At 40.6% G+C, this 14,980-nt stretch overlaps 3 protein-coding genes across 3 annotated transcripts; all 3 read left to right on the forward strand.

The window, feature by feature from the left end:
• The first annotated feature begins 1,676 nt into the window (after positions 1-1,676).
• LOC143037106 (uncharacterized) lies at positions 1,677-7,755 on the forward strand. The gene is made up of 4 exons (XM_076205220.1): positions 1,677-1,742; positions 3,690-4,093; positions 4,886-5,018; positions 7,672-7,755. The coding sequence occupies exons 1-4, from the start codon at positions 1,677-1,679 to the stop codon at positions 7,753-7,755; spliced, it is 687 nt and encodes a 228-aa protein (XP_076061335.1).
• A 306-nt stretch (positions 7,756-8,061) lies between these two features.
• On the forward strand, positions 8,062-8,601 carry LOC143037107 (cuticle protein 8-like). Its single transcript, XM_076205221.1, has 2 exons — positions 8,062-8,073; positions 8,194-8,601. The coding sequence occupies exons 1-2, from the start codon at positions 8,062-8,064 to the stop codon at positions 8,599-8,601; spliced, it is 420 nt and encodes a 139-aa protein (XP_076061336.1).
• A 1,063-nt stretch (positions 8,602-9,664) lies between these two features.
• On the forward strand, positions 9,665-11,914 carry LOC143037108 (uncharacterized). Its single transcript, XM_076205223.1, has 3 exons — positions 9,665-9,713; positions 10,548-10,702; positions 11,507-11,914. Exons 1-3 carry the CDS (start codon positions 9,665-9,667, stop codon positions 11,912-11,914), a joined length of 612 nt encoding a protein of 203 aa, XP_076061338.1.
• Positions 11,915-14,980: the final 3,066 nt, after the last annotated feature.

Consider the following 14,980-nt stretch of genomic DNA (forward strand, 5'->3'; position numbering starts at 1 on the left):
GAAAGAAAAGTCTATAGGAAAACAAAGTGGTAGTTGTGTATATAAAAGGTTAATGCTAGTGAACGATATCATGAAGTCTTTATTCATTTACATTTTGCAGCTTAGGAGGCAGGGAGAGGATGTGAGATTCGCTTCGATATTAACCAACAAAAGTGAGAAAAAGGATCAGAAACAGTTGTAGAAAGGCAGAAATGTGTAAATATTCTTAGAAGAAAACCGAAACTAGGATATACAGTCAGAAAGTTAGAAATGAAGTGAATTTTAGTAAAAAGAAAGATGTGTGTGTGTTTTCACTTGTGAGCTTGTTCGTGTGAAGTGTGTGTATGAGATATAAACTCGTTTGAGTTACTGCGTTTAGCAGTGAGTATATTGTTGGGCTGTTATATTCATACGATGATTGTTACAAACCTCTCTAAAATACCAAAGGTTCACCGGCCTTGTGAAGTTTAGAGGCTTGTAATATTAAGAATATTATTAAAGTGCTGTAGTATCAATGGGAACCTTTAGACCCCATGTCTATAACTGGGTTCAGACAGTCAAGAAAATGGATTAAGGTCGTCACCAGGACACCGTGAAAAATCAAACTATCTGAACTTTAAAGAAATATAATTAGATAAATTTAGAATTATGAAAATTAATAAAAGTGAGAGTGACATGAAAATACTATAACAAATAGGATACACAATTACAATTAAACAAACATGATTTTACGTAACAATACATCTGACTTGTGATTAACATAATTGCATAAAAGAATCAAGTTACAAAGTTTTAACGGGATTGATCAGACGTAAGACCGGTTCACAGGTCACTAAACAGTTTTGAAATATTAATTTAATCCTAAGCCCCAAAAACTACATCACTCCGCGCACACTGAATGGTAAACTACTAAACTAAGCCCTACTTAACCTGTCTCACTGCTATGATATCAAGGGAGAAGGTACCAACCTGAGTGATGGCAGTCGTTTTTGAATCTGCCCGGTGAGATAGCTCTAGACAGGGCCTGAAGACAACCTCACACCTTGTTGGTCAATCGTATAGACTACTTCACCTTTATGTGACGAGGCAATACGCTCGTAGCTCAATGGATAATACAAGGGGCGGGGGATTTACCTAGCCTGACGAGTCTACATTGTTACTTTCCTGATTGGACCCGGTCTTTGGTCTGTTTACGCGGGAAATACAATGAACCGTTCTTACGTCACGACCTATGACGTAGCAGAGGCGCATGCGCAATGGACACTTGAAACAATCACAATAATTATTACAAATGAAAACCATACCTTACATTAAGAAATACATATGATATAGAGTAAAGAAAACAATACCTTACGGTGACACAAGATTCGGTCATAATCAAAATAGCATAGTACGAACATACGTAACATGAGACATGATATTTCCTCGCAAATGATAATAATGATAATATGCAATGAATACGTGAGAAGGATTATATTCTTGTAGAAACAAGAAAAATTAAGGAGTTGGCAATGAGGCGTAGGGTCAGAGTATCGTACTTCATGAAAATCAAAGAACGAAGCTCCATCCACATCCTTTTTGACTTGAAACCATCCAAGGTATAATGCCAACTCTACCCCGCATGTGGAGGGTCAAACATCCGCTTTACTTTCCTGCGAAGGGAGAGGAGATTACCATATCTCTAACAAATTGTTTAGATGTACTCGGTCATCGGTATCAACAACCAAAGGAACTTTGTCGACGTTCGAAGAAAGCATCATCAGGTAAGGTCATCTTGGAACGTTTCTACGAACACCGAGCTCAGCCGTGCTTCGCATGTAAGAAGTCCATGGGTTTTTGGGTAACCGACACCAACCACCAAGTTGGCCCGTAAGTGATTCCCAGAGCTGTTGTGTTATCCGGGTAAGGCTAGATGAAGTATCCGGTGTTTGGTGTGGTGATTGGATATGGATCAATTTACATCTGTGGCTAGACCTACTTTGTGTTAGCATAGTTCTCTAGACGTTGGGCTAAACGTAGACGGAGTAGTGCAGTTCTTACTTATCGTGGAAGGGATTTCTCAATAGGGAAAGTGCCTTGCGTGGTTTGATGGTGTGCGTAGTTATCTTTATATCCTTTTACACTCCAAATAAGGATTTGGGTGCCTGCCTCGTCCCTATCCAAGATGTCGACAACGAGGATAATTATCCTTATTTGATCTATCCAATCTGCCTTGTTTCCATGTATATCTAAATCCAAACAACTAGGATAGGTGTATGACTAGATCATAAGTGCGTTACGAATTTCTTAGGCATATTGATATAGTGGCTTATGATAGCAAAGGAGGACGACATGGGCATGTTATGAGCCTTAGGTATTTATTTAACTATCTATTTCTTTAGGAATCGTCACAATACAATACGTTCTTCATAGAATGAACATATAGTTGCTGTTTATGAGTTTATCCCACTGGCACCGATTGATGATAGACTTTTGAGGTCCGGATGACTCGTATGTCGTTATGATGCTGACAAAGATGTCTTGCTTATTCCTTGTTTAATTTGGTCTGTACGGCTGTTTATCTGTCTTCGTCCGGCAAAAGGAATATGTATATGAATCATAGAGGTCAGACCATCTGCGTTAGCGAGATCGGTTTATGTGAGAAATGAAGAAAAGTCCTTATGAAAATGAAAGGATACTTGCGTATGAAAGGGGCATTGCCAGTGAGCCAAATGATAGCGGTACCAATTACGTAAAACTTAGTATCGTCAGTGAATTTGGAGGCTGTAAATTGAAGTCCTCAGCTGATATCACTGATATACACTGTAAACAGAGCAGGTCTACAACGGCACCCTGGGAAACTCCACCGGTAACATATTTAAATCTAGAGGTTTTACTATTGAGAACAACTGACAGTCTACAGAATTTCAAATAGTTTTTTAATTCATCTTATGAAGCTACTTCTTAATCCATACCAAGTGATTTCAGTGTTTCGTGCAAGAACACTTTCCAAAATCCAGATATATTTAGTGTAAACTCTTTCTTTTGTCCTGGTCTGATGTTACATTTTTATCTTTTAAATTTGTAGAGGATTATTCGCGCATTAACATTACATCGTACGACCTTTTACCATATTTGCCTACATAATTCCAGATGACATTTCCATCAAGTTACGCACTAACACATCTCACTCTTCATCAGGGCCATTTCTTCTTTTCTTGGCTCTCTTTCAGCTCCAGACACAAACGACCACTCTTCGAAACTCGATCTCGCCTCTCTCTTAACACAAAGGATCAATGAACACTGCTACATTCATTTTTCTTATTGCAAGGTTGTTACCAATTTCCTCCTCATTAATATCACTTCTTTCACATCCATACACATTCAGAGGCTCTATTACTAGGGATCTGGGTAAGCTGTCCTCCAGGATATTTTCTTTTACCTTTTCATCTTTTCGTTTTCCTTTATCCTAAAAGTGAAAACAGAAGGAAACAAACAAAAAGTGACAAAGTAGAGACCACACCACCTCCTCCCCTTCACGTGACGTCACAGGCCTCCGTGTATATATAGAGCGTGGTAACATCTCGTTGGCTACCACACACTCCCGACATGTCTCTCAAGGTAGTGCTCCCGTATTTTGTGTAAGAAATAGTCTTAACCTCTTGTCGACTGAAGCCTCCGATTCCATTGTGCGAAATGTTACGTTAAGAGTTATAATTTGTCTGTTATAGGTTGCTGTCTTGTTCGCCCTCGTGGCCCTTGCCGTGGCAAGGCCCGACAAACTCCCCACCTACTCGTACTCTCCCCCAAGCCAGGAGGACTCCCACGAGTCCCTGGACATCTTCGAGACTCCCAAGTACGATTTCACCCACGCCGTCAAGGATGAAGAAACCGCCAACGACTTCGGCCACCAGGAGGCTCGAGATGACGAGCACACCCAGGGCTCGTACTACGTGCAGCTCTCCGACGGACGCCTGCAGAAGGTGACCTACTACGTGGACGGAGACTCTGGCTTCATTGCCGAGGTCAGCTACGAGGGTGAGGCCCGCTACCCCGAACCCGACTCGAGCGAGGAAAGATTCTACGCTGCTCCTGCTCCATCCCCTCCTCAGTCTCTCTACGGAGCTCCCAGCAAGTAAGGACACCACCAAGGAGATTACATGACCGCAACCGAAGAGACCCAACGAAGAAATATCTATTTATTGTAAATACAGACATGTAACAACATGTAATATTGCAATTTTTATTTCTATACCCTTATCCGCATAAAAAAAAGATAATAATTGGGTGCCTTCCTCGTCCCCATTCACCATATTGGTAGCGAGGATGGTTATCTTAAGAGCTTTGATCTACCTGATGTATTTGGTTTGTCTGTGACTTTAGAGATCTGGAATAGATGCATGAGTGCCAGTTATCAGTACTTTACGAATTACTGAATAAACTATTGGAGTAAGAGAGCAAAGAAGTAGTGACATGAGTTATTTCATTCCTTGAGGTTTCGTTCGGCGAAATGTATATAGACATGTATCTAAGTCGACTACCCGCTCTTGTGAGATAAATTTTTGTGGAAAAAGAAAGAAAAGTCTGTAGGAAAACAAAGAGGTAGTTGTGTATATAAGAGGCTAATGCTAGTGAACGATGTCATGAAGTCTATTCATTTCCATTTCGCGGATTAGGAGGCAGGGAGAGGAGTGAGACTCGGGTCGTTCATAACCAACAAAAGTGAGAAAAATGATCAGGCAGTTGTAGAGAAAGATAGAAACGTGTAAATATTCTTAGAAGAAAACCGAAACAAGGATATAGAGTCAGAAAGTTAGAAATGATGTGAATTTTAATAAAAGGAAAAATGTGTGTTTTCACTTGTGAGCTTGTTGTTCGTGTGAAATGTGTATATGAGATATAAACTCGTTTGACTTCCTGCGTTTAGCAGTGAGTATTATGTTAGGTTCTTATATTCATACGATGATGCACGACCTTTTGATTATATAGGTCGTGAGAGTGGCTCAGAAGACAGTGTAGACAACGAGGTCTGGGAGTTATGTGTCGAATTCGGTGTTCATGTTTGGCGTGGAGCCTTTCAACTTGACTTGAGTCTATTATATATTTGTGTTGGTCGAATGGATGGATGTTGACTCTTGTAGAAACAAGAAAAATTAAGGAGCTGGTAATGAGGAATAGGGTCAAAGTATTGTCTTTCATGAACGTCAAAGAATGAAGCTCCATCCACGTCTTATTTGACTTGAAACCATCCAATGCATAATACCAACTCTACCCCGTATGCGGAGGGCCAAACATCCGCTTTACTTTCCTGCAAAGGGAGAGGAGATAGCCATATCTCCAACAAATTGTTTAGATGTACTCGGTCAACGGTATCGATAACCAAAGAAACTTTGTCGACGTCCAAAGAAGATATCGTCAGGGTAAGGTCATCTTAGGACGTCTCTATGAACACTAAGTTGAGCCGTACTTCACATGTAAAGACCCATGGCTCTCAGCTAACCGACACCAACCACCAGGGTGGCCCGTAGGTGATTCCTAGAGCTATTGTGTTATTCGGGTAAGTCTAGATGAAGTATTCGGTGTTTTGTGTGTGGTGATTGCATATGGGTCAATTTGCAGCTGTGGCTAGACCTACTTTGTGTTGGCATATTTCTAAAGACGGTGGGCTAAACGTAGACGTGGTAGTGCAGTTCTTGCTTGTCGTGGAAGGGATTTCTCAATAGGGCAAGTGCCTTGCGTGGTTTGATGGTGTGCGTAGTTATCTTTATATCCTTTTAAACTCCAAATAAGGATTTGGGTACTTGCCTCGTCCCTATCAAAGATGTCGATAACGATGATAATCATCCTAATTTGATCTATGTAATCTGCCTGGTTTCCATGTATATCTAAGTCCAGACAACTAGGATAGGTGTATGACTATAGGTCATAAGTGCGCTACGATTTTCTTAGGCATATTGATATACTGGCTTATGATAGCAAAGGAGGACGACATGGGCATGTTATGAGCCTTAGGTATTTATCTAACTATCTATTTCTTTAGGAATCGTCACAACATACGTTCTTAATAGAATGACCATACAATTGTTGTTTATGAGTTCGTCCCACTAGCTCTGATTGATGATAGACTTTTGAGGTCCGGGTGACTCGTACGTCGTTATGGTGCTTACAATGATGTCTTACTTATTCTTTGTTTAATCTGGTCTCTACGGCTGTTTATCTGTCTGCGTCCGGCAAAAGGAATATGTATATGAATCATAGAGGTCAGACCATCTGCGTTGGCGAGATCGGTTTTTGTGAGAGATGAAGAAAAGTCCGTATGAAATTGAAAGGATACTTGTGTATGAAAGGGACATTGTCAGTGATCCAAACGATAGCGGTACCAATTCAAGTGCCCCATCTACCTTCTCTAATACAGAAATGCAATGAGATGTTTTGAGGTCGTTACTTATCGTTGTCTACTTTGGTTAAAAAGTGGAGTTGTATCTAGTATATTCTTCATTCATGTACTTTACACTTATTCGAGTCGAATTTTATAAGTTATTTTATAAGTTGTATTTAGTATATTCTTCATTCATGTAATTTACACTTAATTGAGTCAATTTTTATAAGATACTTTTGACACCGTTGACCTAATTTCTCTAGTTCCTTGATCCCCTAGACCAGTGGTTCCCAAACTATCTTACCTGACACCACCTTTTTGCTTCCAGTAGACCCGCACGCCCTCACTCCCTCTTTTGTTCATGTGAAATGATTCTTGCATTTATTTCTTAGTATTGTTCAGGAAAACATATTTCTTTGTGTATTAAATTTTGATCATGAAAGCCACTCAAACAAATAATAGTACATTCCAGAGACATTTTTCTAAGTAACTAAAAATGAAACTTTTGGTTGAAAGGGAGCGAATTTTTTTTTTTAACATTAGGAAATTGGCAAAATTGACTTGAAATTTTAAGAATAGGCCATTTGAAAACATGGCATATAATATTTGGAAAGACTCAGGAGACTAAGGCACAGTTTATGAACTAATTTAGTGAGATGGACGTTGCTGCTTCTTCCTCACAAGATTAGAAATTCTCGGATGGAAGTATTGGGAGTTTGTGACGAATCCCTCAGTAGCGTCAGTGTGGTTGGTTATCGGTGACGTGTCCAAAACGTGTAAGGAGAACTAGCTTAATAGAAAACGGGTTGGAGCGACTGCTATAATTATACTTTGCATGTATGTAATGGCAGATATTTGTTGTTTGAATGATTTTATTATTCTAATAAAATATTTTTGAGCAGATGACTTCACGCCCCCCCCTTGTATCCTCCTCACGCCTCCCTAGGGGGGCGTGCCCCCCTAGTTTGGGAATCACTGCCCTAGATGATTTGAATACCATTTTAGTAAATTTGAAGGTTGTAGATTGAAGTCCACAGCTGATATCCCTGATATATATTGTGAACAGAGCAGGGATAGAACTTTACCCTGGGAAACTCCACCGGTAGCATATTTAAATCTAGAGGTTTTACATTGAGAGTGAGTCACAGTCTACAACATTTCAACTATTTTTTAATGCAGCTCATGAAGCTACTTATTCCATACCGGATATATTGAATGTAAAATATTGTTTTTGTCACGGTCTGATATCGTTGCACTTTTATTTTCTAAAATTATAGAAGTATATTCACGCTTGAATGTTACATCGCACGACCTTTTCTCATATTTGCCTACAGAATTCCACCATCAGGGCCATTTTTTTCCTCGCCCTATTTCTACTCCAGACACAAAAGGCCACTTTTCCAACAAAGGGTCACTGAGCACTGCCACATTCATTTTTCTTGCTGCAAAGCTGCTATCAATCATCTTTTTACTATAACTCGTTTGACATCCATACACATTCAATGTTCTGTTACTAAGGATTTGGGTAAGTTGTCCTCCAGGATATTTTCATTTTGCTCTTTTGGTTTTCCTTGGTCCTGAAAGTGAAGGACGAGGGAAGCCACAAAATAGCGACAACGTGAGAGACTACGGCCCCTCCTCCTCCTCCCCTTCCCGTGACGTCATAACCCTCCGTGTATATATAGAGCGTGGTAACATTTCCCTGGGTATCACACACTCCCGACATGTCTCTCAAGGTAGTGCTCCCGTATCTTGTATTATCTTGTATAGGAGATATTCTTCAGCTCCAGTTGGCTGAAACCTCCGACTGTAGTGTGCGAAATGTTACGTTAATATTTGTACTTTGTCTGTTATAGGTTGCTGTCTTGTTCGCCCTCGTGGCCCTTGCCGTGGCAAGGCCCGACAAACTCCCCACCTACTCGTACTCTCCCCCAAGCCAGGAGGACTCCCACGAGTCCCTAGACATCTTCGAGACTCCCAAGTACGAGTTCACCCACGCCGTCAAGGATGAAGAAACCGCCAACGACTTCGGCCACCAGGAGGCTCGAGATGACGAGCACACTCAGGGCTCGTACTACGTGCAGCTCTCCGACGGACGCCTGCAGAAGGTGACCTACTACGTGGACGGAGACTCTGGCTTCATTGCCGAGGTCAGCTACGAGGGTGAGGCCCGCTACCCCGAGCCCGACTCGAGCGAGGAAAGATTCTACGCTGCTCCTGCTCCATCCCCTCCTCAGTCTCTCTACGGAGCTCCCAGCAAGTAAGGACACCACCAAGGAGATTACATGACCGCAACCGAAGAGACCTAACGAAGAAACATCTATTTATTGTAAATAAAGCCACGTAACAACATGTAATATTGCAATTTTACTTATATACCCTTATCCGCATTTAAGAAAGATTTAGGTGCCTCATCCCCATCCACCATATTGGTAGCGAGGATGGTTATCTTAAGAGCTTTGATCTTCCTTATGTATTTGGTTTGTCTGTGACTTTAGAGATCTGGAGTAGATGCATGACTGTCAGTTATCAGTACCTTACAAATTACCGAAGAATATCTTTTACTGCACTAAGAAAGCTATTTTATTCCTTGAGGTTTCGTTTCGGGAAATGGATTTACACACGTATCATCTAGGTCGACCACCTGGTATCGCGAGATCAGTTTTTGTGGGAAAAGTAAAATCTGTATAAAAATGTAGAGATATTTGTGTATGTAAGAGATGAACGATGCAGGGAGAGGAGTGAAACTCGTGTCGATATTAACCAACAAAAGCGAGAAAGAGAATCAGAGACACACTTGTAGAGAAAGGCAGGAATATGTAAATATTCTTACTCAGAAGACGGTGTGTACAATGAGGTCTGGGAGTTATGTGTCGAATTCGGTGTTCATGTTTGGTGTGGAGCCTTTGAAGATGACTGGAGTCTAGTTTATATTTATGTTGGTCGAGTGGATGGATGTTGACTCTTATAGAATCCTGAGTGTATCCCAGTGTAGAAATAAGGAGAATTAAGGAGTTAGCGGTGAGGCCTAAGGTCAAATTATTGCACCTCATGTAAGTTAAATAATGAAGCTCCATCCACATCCTTTTTGACTTGAAACCATCCAAGGTATAATGCCAACTCTACCCCGCATGTGGAGGGCCAAACATCCGCATTACTTTCCAGCGAAGGGAGAGGAGATTGCCATATCTCCAAACAAATTCTTTAGATGTTCTCGGTCAACGGTATCGACAACCAAAGAAACTTTCTCGACGTCCAAAGAAAACATCGTCAGGGTAAGGTCATCATAGGACGTCTCTATGAACACTAAGTTGAGCCGTATTTCACATGTATCTTACATGTGAAATATGGCTCAACTTAGACCCATGGCTCTCAGGTAACCGATACCAACCACCAAGTTGGCCTGTAAGTCATTCCTAGAGATATTGTGTTTTCCGGATAAGGCTTGATGAAGTATTCGTTGTCTTGTGTGTGGTGATTACATGCGAGTCCATTTGCATCTGTGGCTAGACCTACTTTGTGTTGGCCTATTTCTAAAGACGGTGGGCTAGACGTAGTTCTTGCTTGTCGTGGAAGGGATTTCTCAATAGGGCAAGTGCCTTGTGTCGTTTGATAGTGTGCTGAGTTATATATATATCCTTTTACACTTCAAATAAGGATTTGGGTGCCTGCATCATCCCTATCCAAGATGTTGAGAACGAGGATAATTATCCTAATTTGATTTATCAAATCTGCATGGTTTCCATGCATATCTAAATCCAGACAATTGGTATAGGTGTATGACTATAAAGTACGTTACGAATTTCTTAGGCATATTAATATACTGGCTTATGATAGCAAAGGAAGCTGAGATGGGTATGTTATGACCTACATGTTTTTATTTAATTATTTAATTTATTAGGTATCGTCACAACATATTTTTTAATGAAATGAACATACAAGTGTTGTTTATGAGTTCATCCAACTAGTACTAATTGATGACAGACTTTTGAGGTCCGGGTGACTCGTAGGTCGTTATGATGTTGACAAAGATATCTTGGAGGTTATTTTTTCATTAATCTGGTCTCTGCGGCTGTTTATCTTTCTTCGTCCGGTAAAAAGAATATGGATGTGGATCATAGAGGTCAGACCATCTGCGTTGGCGAGATCGGTTTTTGTGAGAGATGAAGAAAAGTCCTTATGAAAATGAAAGAATACTTGTGTATTAAAGGTATTGCTAGTGAGCCAAAAGATAGCGGTACCAATTACGAAAAACTTAGTATCGTCAGTGAATTTGGAGGCTGTAGATTGAAGTCCACAGCTGATATCACTGATATATACTGTGAACACAGCAGACCTACAACGGAACCCTGGGAAACTCCACCGGTAACATATTTAAATCTAGAGGTTTTACCGTTGAGAACAACTCACAGTCTACAAAATTTCAACTAGTTTTTAATGCAGCTTATGAAGCTACTTCTCTTTTCATACCAAGTGATTTCAGTCTCTCGTGCAGGACACTATGAAAAGCTTTTGTCACGGTCTGATATCGTTGCATTCTTATCTTCTAAATGGATATTACATCGCACGACCTTTACCCATGTTTGCCTAAATAATTACAGATGACATTTCCATCCAGTTACGCACTGACACATCTCCTCAGGGCCATTTCTTCTTTTCTTGACTCTCTGCTCCAGACACAAACGACCACTCTTGGAAACTCGAACTCTCATCTCTTTTTGAACAAAGGGTCACTGAACACTGCCACATTCATTTTTCTTATTATAAGGTTGCTACCAATTTCCTCCTTGTTAGTATAATTTTTTTCACATCCATACACATTCGGAGGCTCTATTACTACGGATCTGGGTAAGCTGTCCTCCAGGATATTTTCTTTTGCCTTTTCATCTTTTCGTTTTCCTTTATCCTAAAAGCGAAAACAGAAGGAAACAAACAAAAAGTGACACAGTAGAGACCACACTCTCCACCTCCTCTTCACGTGACGTCACAGGCCTCCGTGTATATATAGAGCGTGGTAATATCTCGTTGGCTACCACACACTCCCGACATGTCTCTCAAGGTAGTGCTCCCGTCTTTTGTGTAAGAAATAGTCTTCAGTTACTGTTGACTGAAGCCTCCGATTCTATTGTGCGAAATGTTACGTTAAGAGTTATAATTTGTCTGTTATAGGTTGCTGTCTTGTTCGCCCTCGTGGCCCTTGCCGTGGCAAGGCCTGACAAACTCCCCACCTACTCGTACTCTCCCCCAAGCCAGGAGGACTCCCACGAGTCCCTAGACATCTTCGAGACTCCCAAGTACGAGTTCACCCACGCCGTCAAGGATGAAGAAACCGCCAACGACTTCGGCCACCAGGAGGCTCGAGATGACGAGCACACCCAGGGCTCGTACTACGTGCAGCTCTCCGACGGACGCCTGCAGAAGGTGACCTACTACGTGGACGGAGACTCTGGCTTCATTGCCGAGGTCAGCTACGAGGGTGAGGCCCGCTACCCCGAACCCGACTCGAGCGAGGAAAGATTCTACGCTGCTCCTGCTCCATCCCCTCCTCAGTCTCTCTACGGAGCTCCCAGCAAGTAAGGACACCACCAAGGAGATTACATGACCTCAACCGAAGAGACCCAACGATGAAATATCTATTTATTGTGAATACAAACATGTAAAAACATGTAATATTGCCACTTTTATTTCTATACCCTTATTCGCATAAAAAGATAATACTTGGGTGCCTTCCTCGTTCTCATCCACCATATTGGTAGCGAGGATGGTTATCATAAGAGCTTTGATCTACCTGATGTATTTGGTTTGTCTATGACTTTAGATATCTGGAATAGATACATGACTGTCAGTTATCGGTACATTACGAATTACTGAAGAATCTATTGGAGTAAGAGAGCAAAGGAAGTAGAGACATATGAGTTATTTCATTCCTTGAGGTTTCGTTCGGCGAAATGTATATAGACATGTATCTAAGTCGACTACCCGGTCTTGCGAGATCAATTATTGTGGGGAAAGAAAGAAAAGTCTATAGGAAAACAAAGTGGTAGTTGTGTATATAAAAGGTTAATGCTAGTAAACGATATCATGAAGTCTTTATTCATTTACATTTTGCGGCTTAGGAGGCAGGAAGAGGAGTGAGATTCGCTTCGATATTAACCAACAAAAGTGAGAAAAAGGATCAGAAACAGTTGTAGAGAAAGACAGAAATGTGTAAATATTCTTAGAAGAAAACCGAAACGAGGATATACAGTCAGAAAGTTAGAAATGAGAATTTTAGTAAAAAGAAAAATGTGTGTGTGTTTTCACTTGTGAGCTTGTTCGTGTGAAGTGTATGTATGAGTTATAAACTCGTTTGAGTTCCTGCGTTTAGCAGTGAGTATTATGTTGAGCTCTCATATTCATACGATGATTGTTACAAACCTCTCTAAAATACCAAAGGTTCACCGGCCTTGTGAAGTTCAGAGGCTTGTAATATTAAGAATATTATTAAAGTGCTGTAGTATCAATGGGAACCTTAAGACCCCATGTCTATAACTGGGTTCAGACAGTGAAGAAAATGGATTAAGGTCGTCACCAGGACACCGTGAAAAATCAAACTATCTGAACTTTAAAGGAATATAATTAGATAAATTTAGAATTATGAAAATTAATAAAAGTGAGAGTGACATGAAAATACTATAACGAATAGGATACACAATTACAATTAAACAAACATGATTTTACGTAACAATACATCTGACTTGTGATTAACATAATTGCATAAAAGAATCAATTTCAAAAGTTTTAACGGGATTGAACAGACGTAAGACCGGTTCACAGATCACTAAACAGTTTTGAAATATTAAGCTAATCCTAAGCCCCAAATACTACATCACTCCGCGCACACTAAATGAATACTACAAAACTAATTCTTAGTTAATCTGTCTCACTGCTACGATATCAAGGGAGAAGGTACCAACCTGAGTGATGGCAGTCATTTTGAATCTGACTGGTGAGATAGCTCTAGACAGGGCCTGAAGACAACCTCACACCTTATTGGTCAATCGTATAGACTCGTTCACCTTTGTGTGATGAGGCAATACGCTCGTAGCTCAATGGATAATACAAGGCGGGGGGGCAGGATTTACCTAGCCTGACGAGCCTACATTGTTACCCGAGCTACTTTCCTGATTGGACCCGGTCTTTGGTCTGTTTACGCGGGAAATACAATGAAACATTCTTACTTCACGACCTATGACGTAGCAGAGGCGCATGCGCAATGGACACTTGAATTATCACAATAATTATTACAAATGAAAACCATACTTTACATTAAGAAATACATATGATATAGAGTAAAGAAAACAATACCTTACGGTGACACAAGATTCGGTCATAATCAAAATAGCATAGTACGAACATACGTAACATGAGACATGATATTTCCTCGCAAATGATAATAATGATAATATGCAATGAATACGTCAGAAGGATGATTTCCTTGTAGAAACAAGAAAAATTAAGGAATTGGCAATGAGGCGTAGGGCCAAAGTATCGTACTTCCTGAAAGTGAAAGAATAAAGCTCCATCCACATCCTTTTTGACTTGAAACCATACAAGGCATAATACCAAGTATACCTCGCATGCGGAGGGCCAAACATCCGCTTTACTTTCCTGCGAAGGGAGAAGAGATTGCCATATCTCCAAGAAATTGTTTAGATGTACTCGGTCAACGGTATCGACAACCAAAAGAACTTCGTCGACGTCCGAAGAAAACCTCATCAGTTAAGGTCATCATGGAACGTTTCTACGAACACCGAGCTCAGCCGTACTTCGCATGTAAGAGAACCATGGGTTTTTGGGTAACCGACACCACCAAGTTGGCCCATAAGTCATTCCTTGAGATATTGTGTTATCTGGGTAAGGCTAGATGAAGTGTTCGGTGTTTTGTGTGTGGTAATTGGATATGGGTCAATTGCAGCTGTGGCTAGACCTACTTTGTGTTGGCATGGTTTTAAAAATGGTGGGCTAAACGTAGACGTGGTAGTGCAGTTCTTGCTTGTGGAAGGGATTTCTCAATAGGGCAGGTGCCTTGCGTCGTTTGATGATGTGCTTAGTTATCTTTATATCCTTTTACACTCCAAATAAGGATTTGGGTGCCTGCCTCGTCCCTATCCAAGATGTCGACAACGAGGATAATTATCCTAATTTGATCTATCCAATCTGCCTTGTTTCCATGTATATCTAAATCCAAACAACTAGGATAGGTGTATGACTATAGATCATAAGTGCGTTACGAATTTCTTAGGCATATTGATATAGTGGCTTATGATAGCAAAGGAGGACGACATGGGCATGTTATGAGCCTTAGGTATTTATTTAACTATCTATTTCTTTAGGAATCGTCACAATACAATACGTTCTTCATAGAATGAACATATAGTTGCTGTTTATGAGTTTATCCCACTGGCACCGATTGATGATAGACTTTTGAGGTCCGGATGACTCGTATGTCGTTATGATGCTGACAAAGATGTCTTGCTTATTCCTTGTTTAATTTGGTCTGTACGGCTGTTTATCTGTCTTCGTCCGGCAAAAGGAATATGTATATGAATCATAGAGGTCAGACCATCTGCGTTAGCGAGATCGGTTTATGTGAGAAATGAA

The sequence above is a fragment of the Oratosquilla oratoria genome, chromosome 21 (assembly GCF_046742065.1).
Source record: "Oratosquilla oratoria isolate Oo_2021 chromosome 21, ASM4674206v1, whole genome shotgun sequence".
In the NCBI taxonomy this organism is placed as follows: Eukaryota; Metazoa; Arthropoda; class Malacostraca; order Stomatopoda; family Squillidae; genus Oratosquilla; species Oratosquilla oratoria.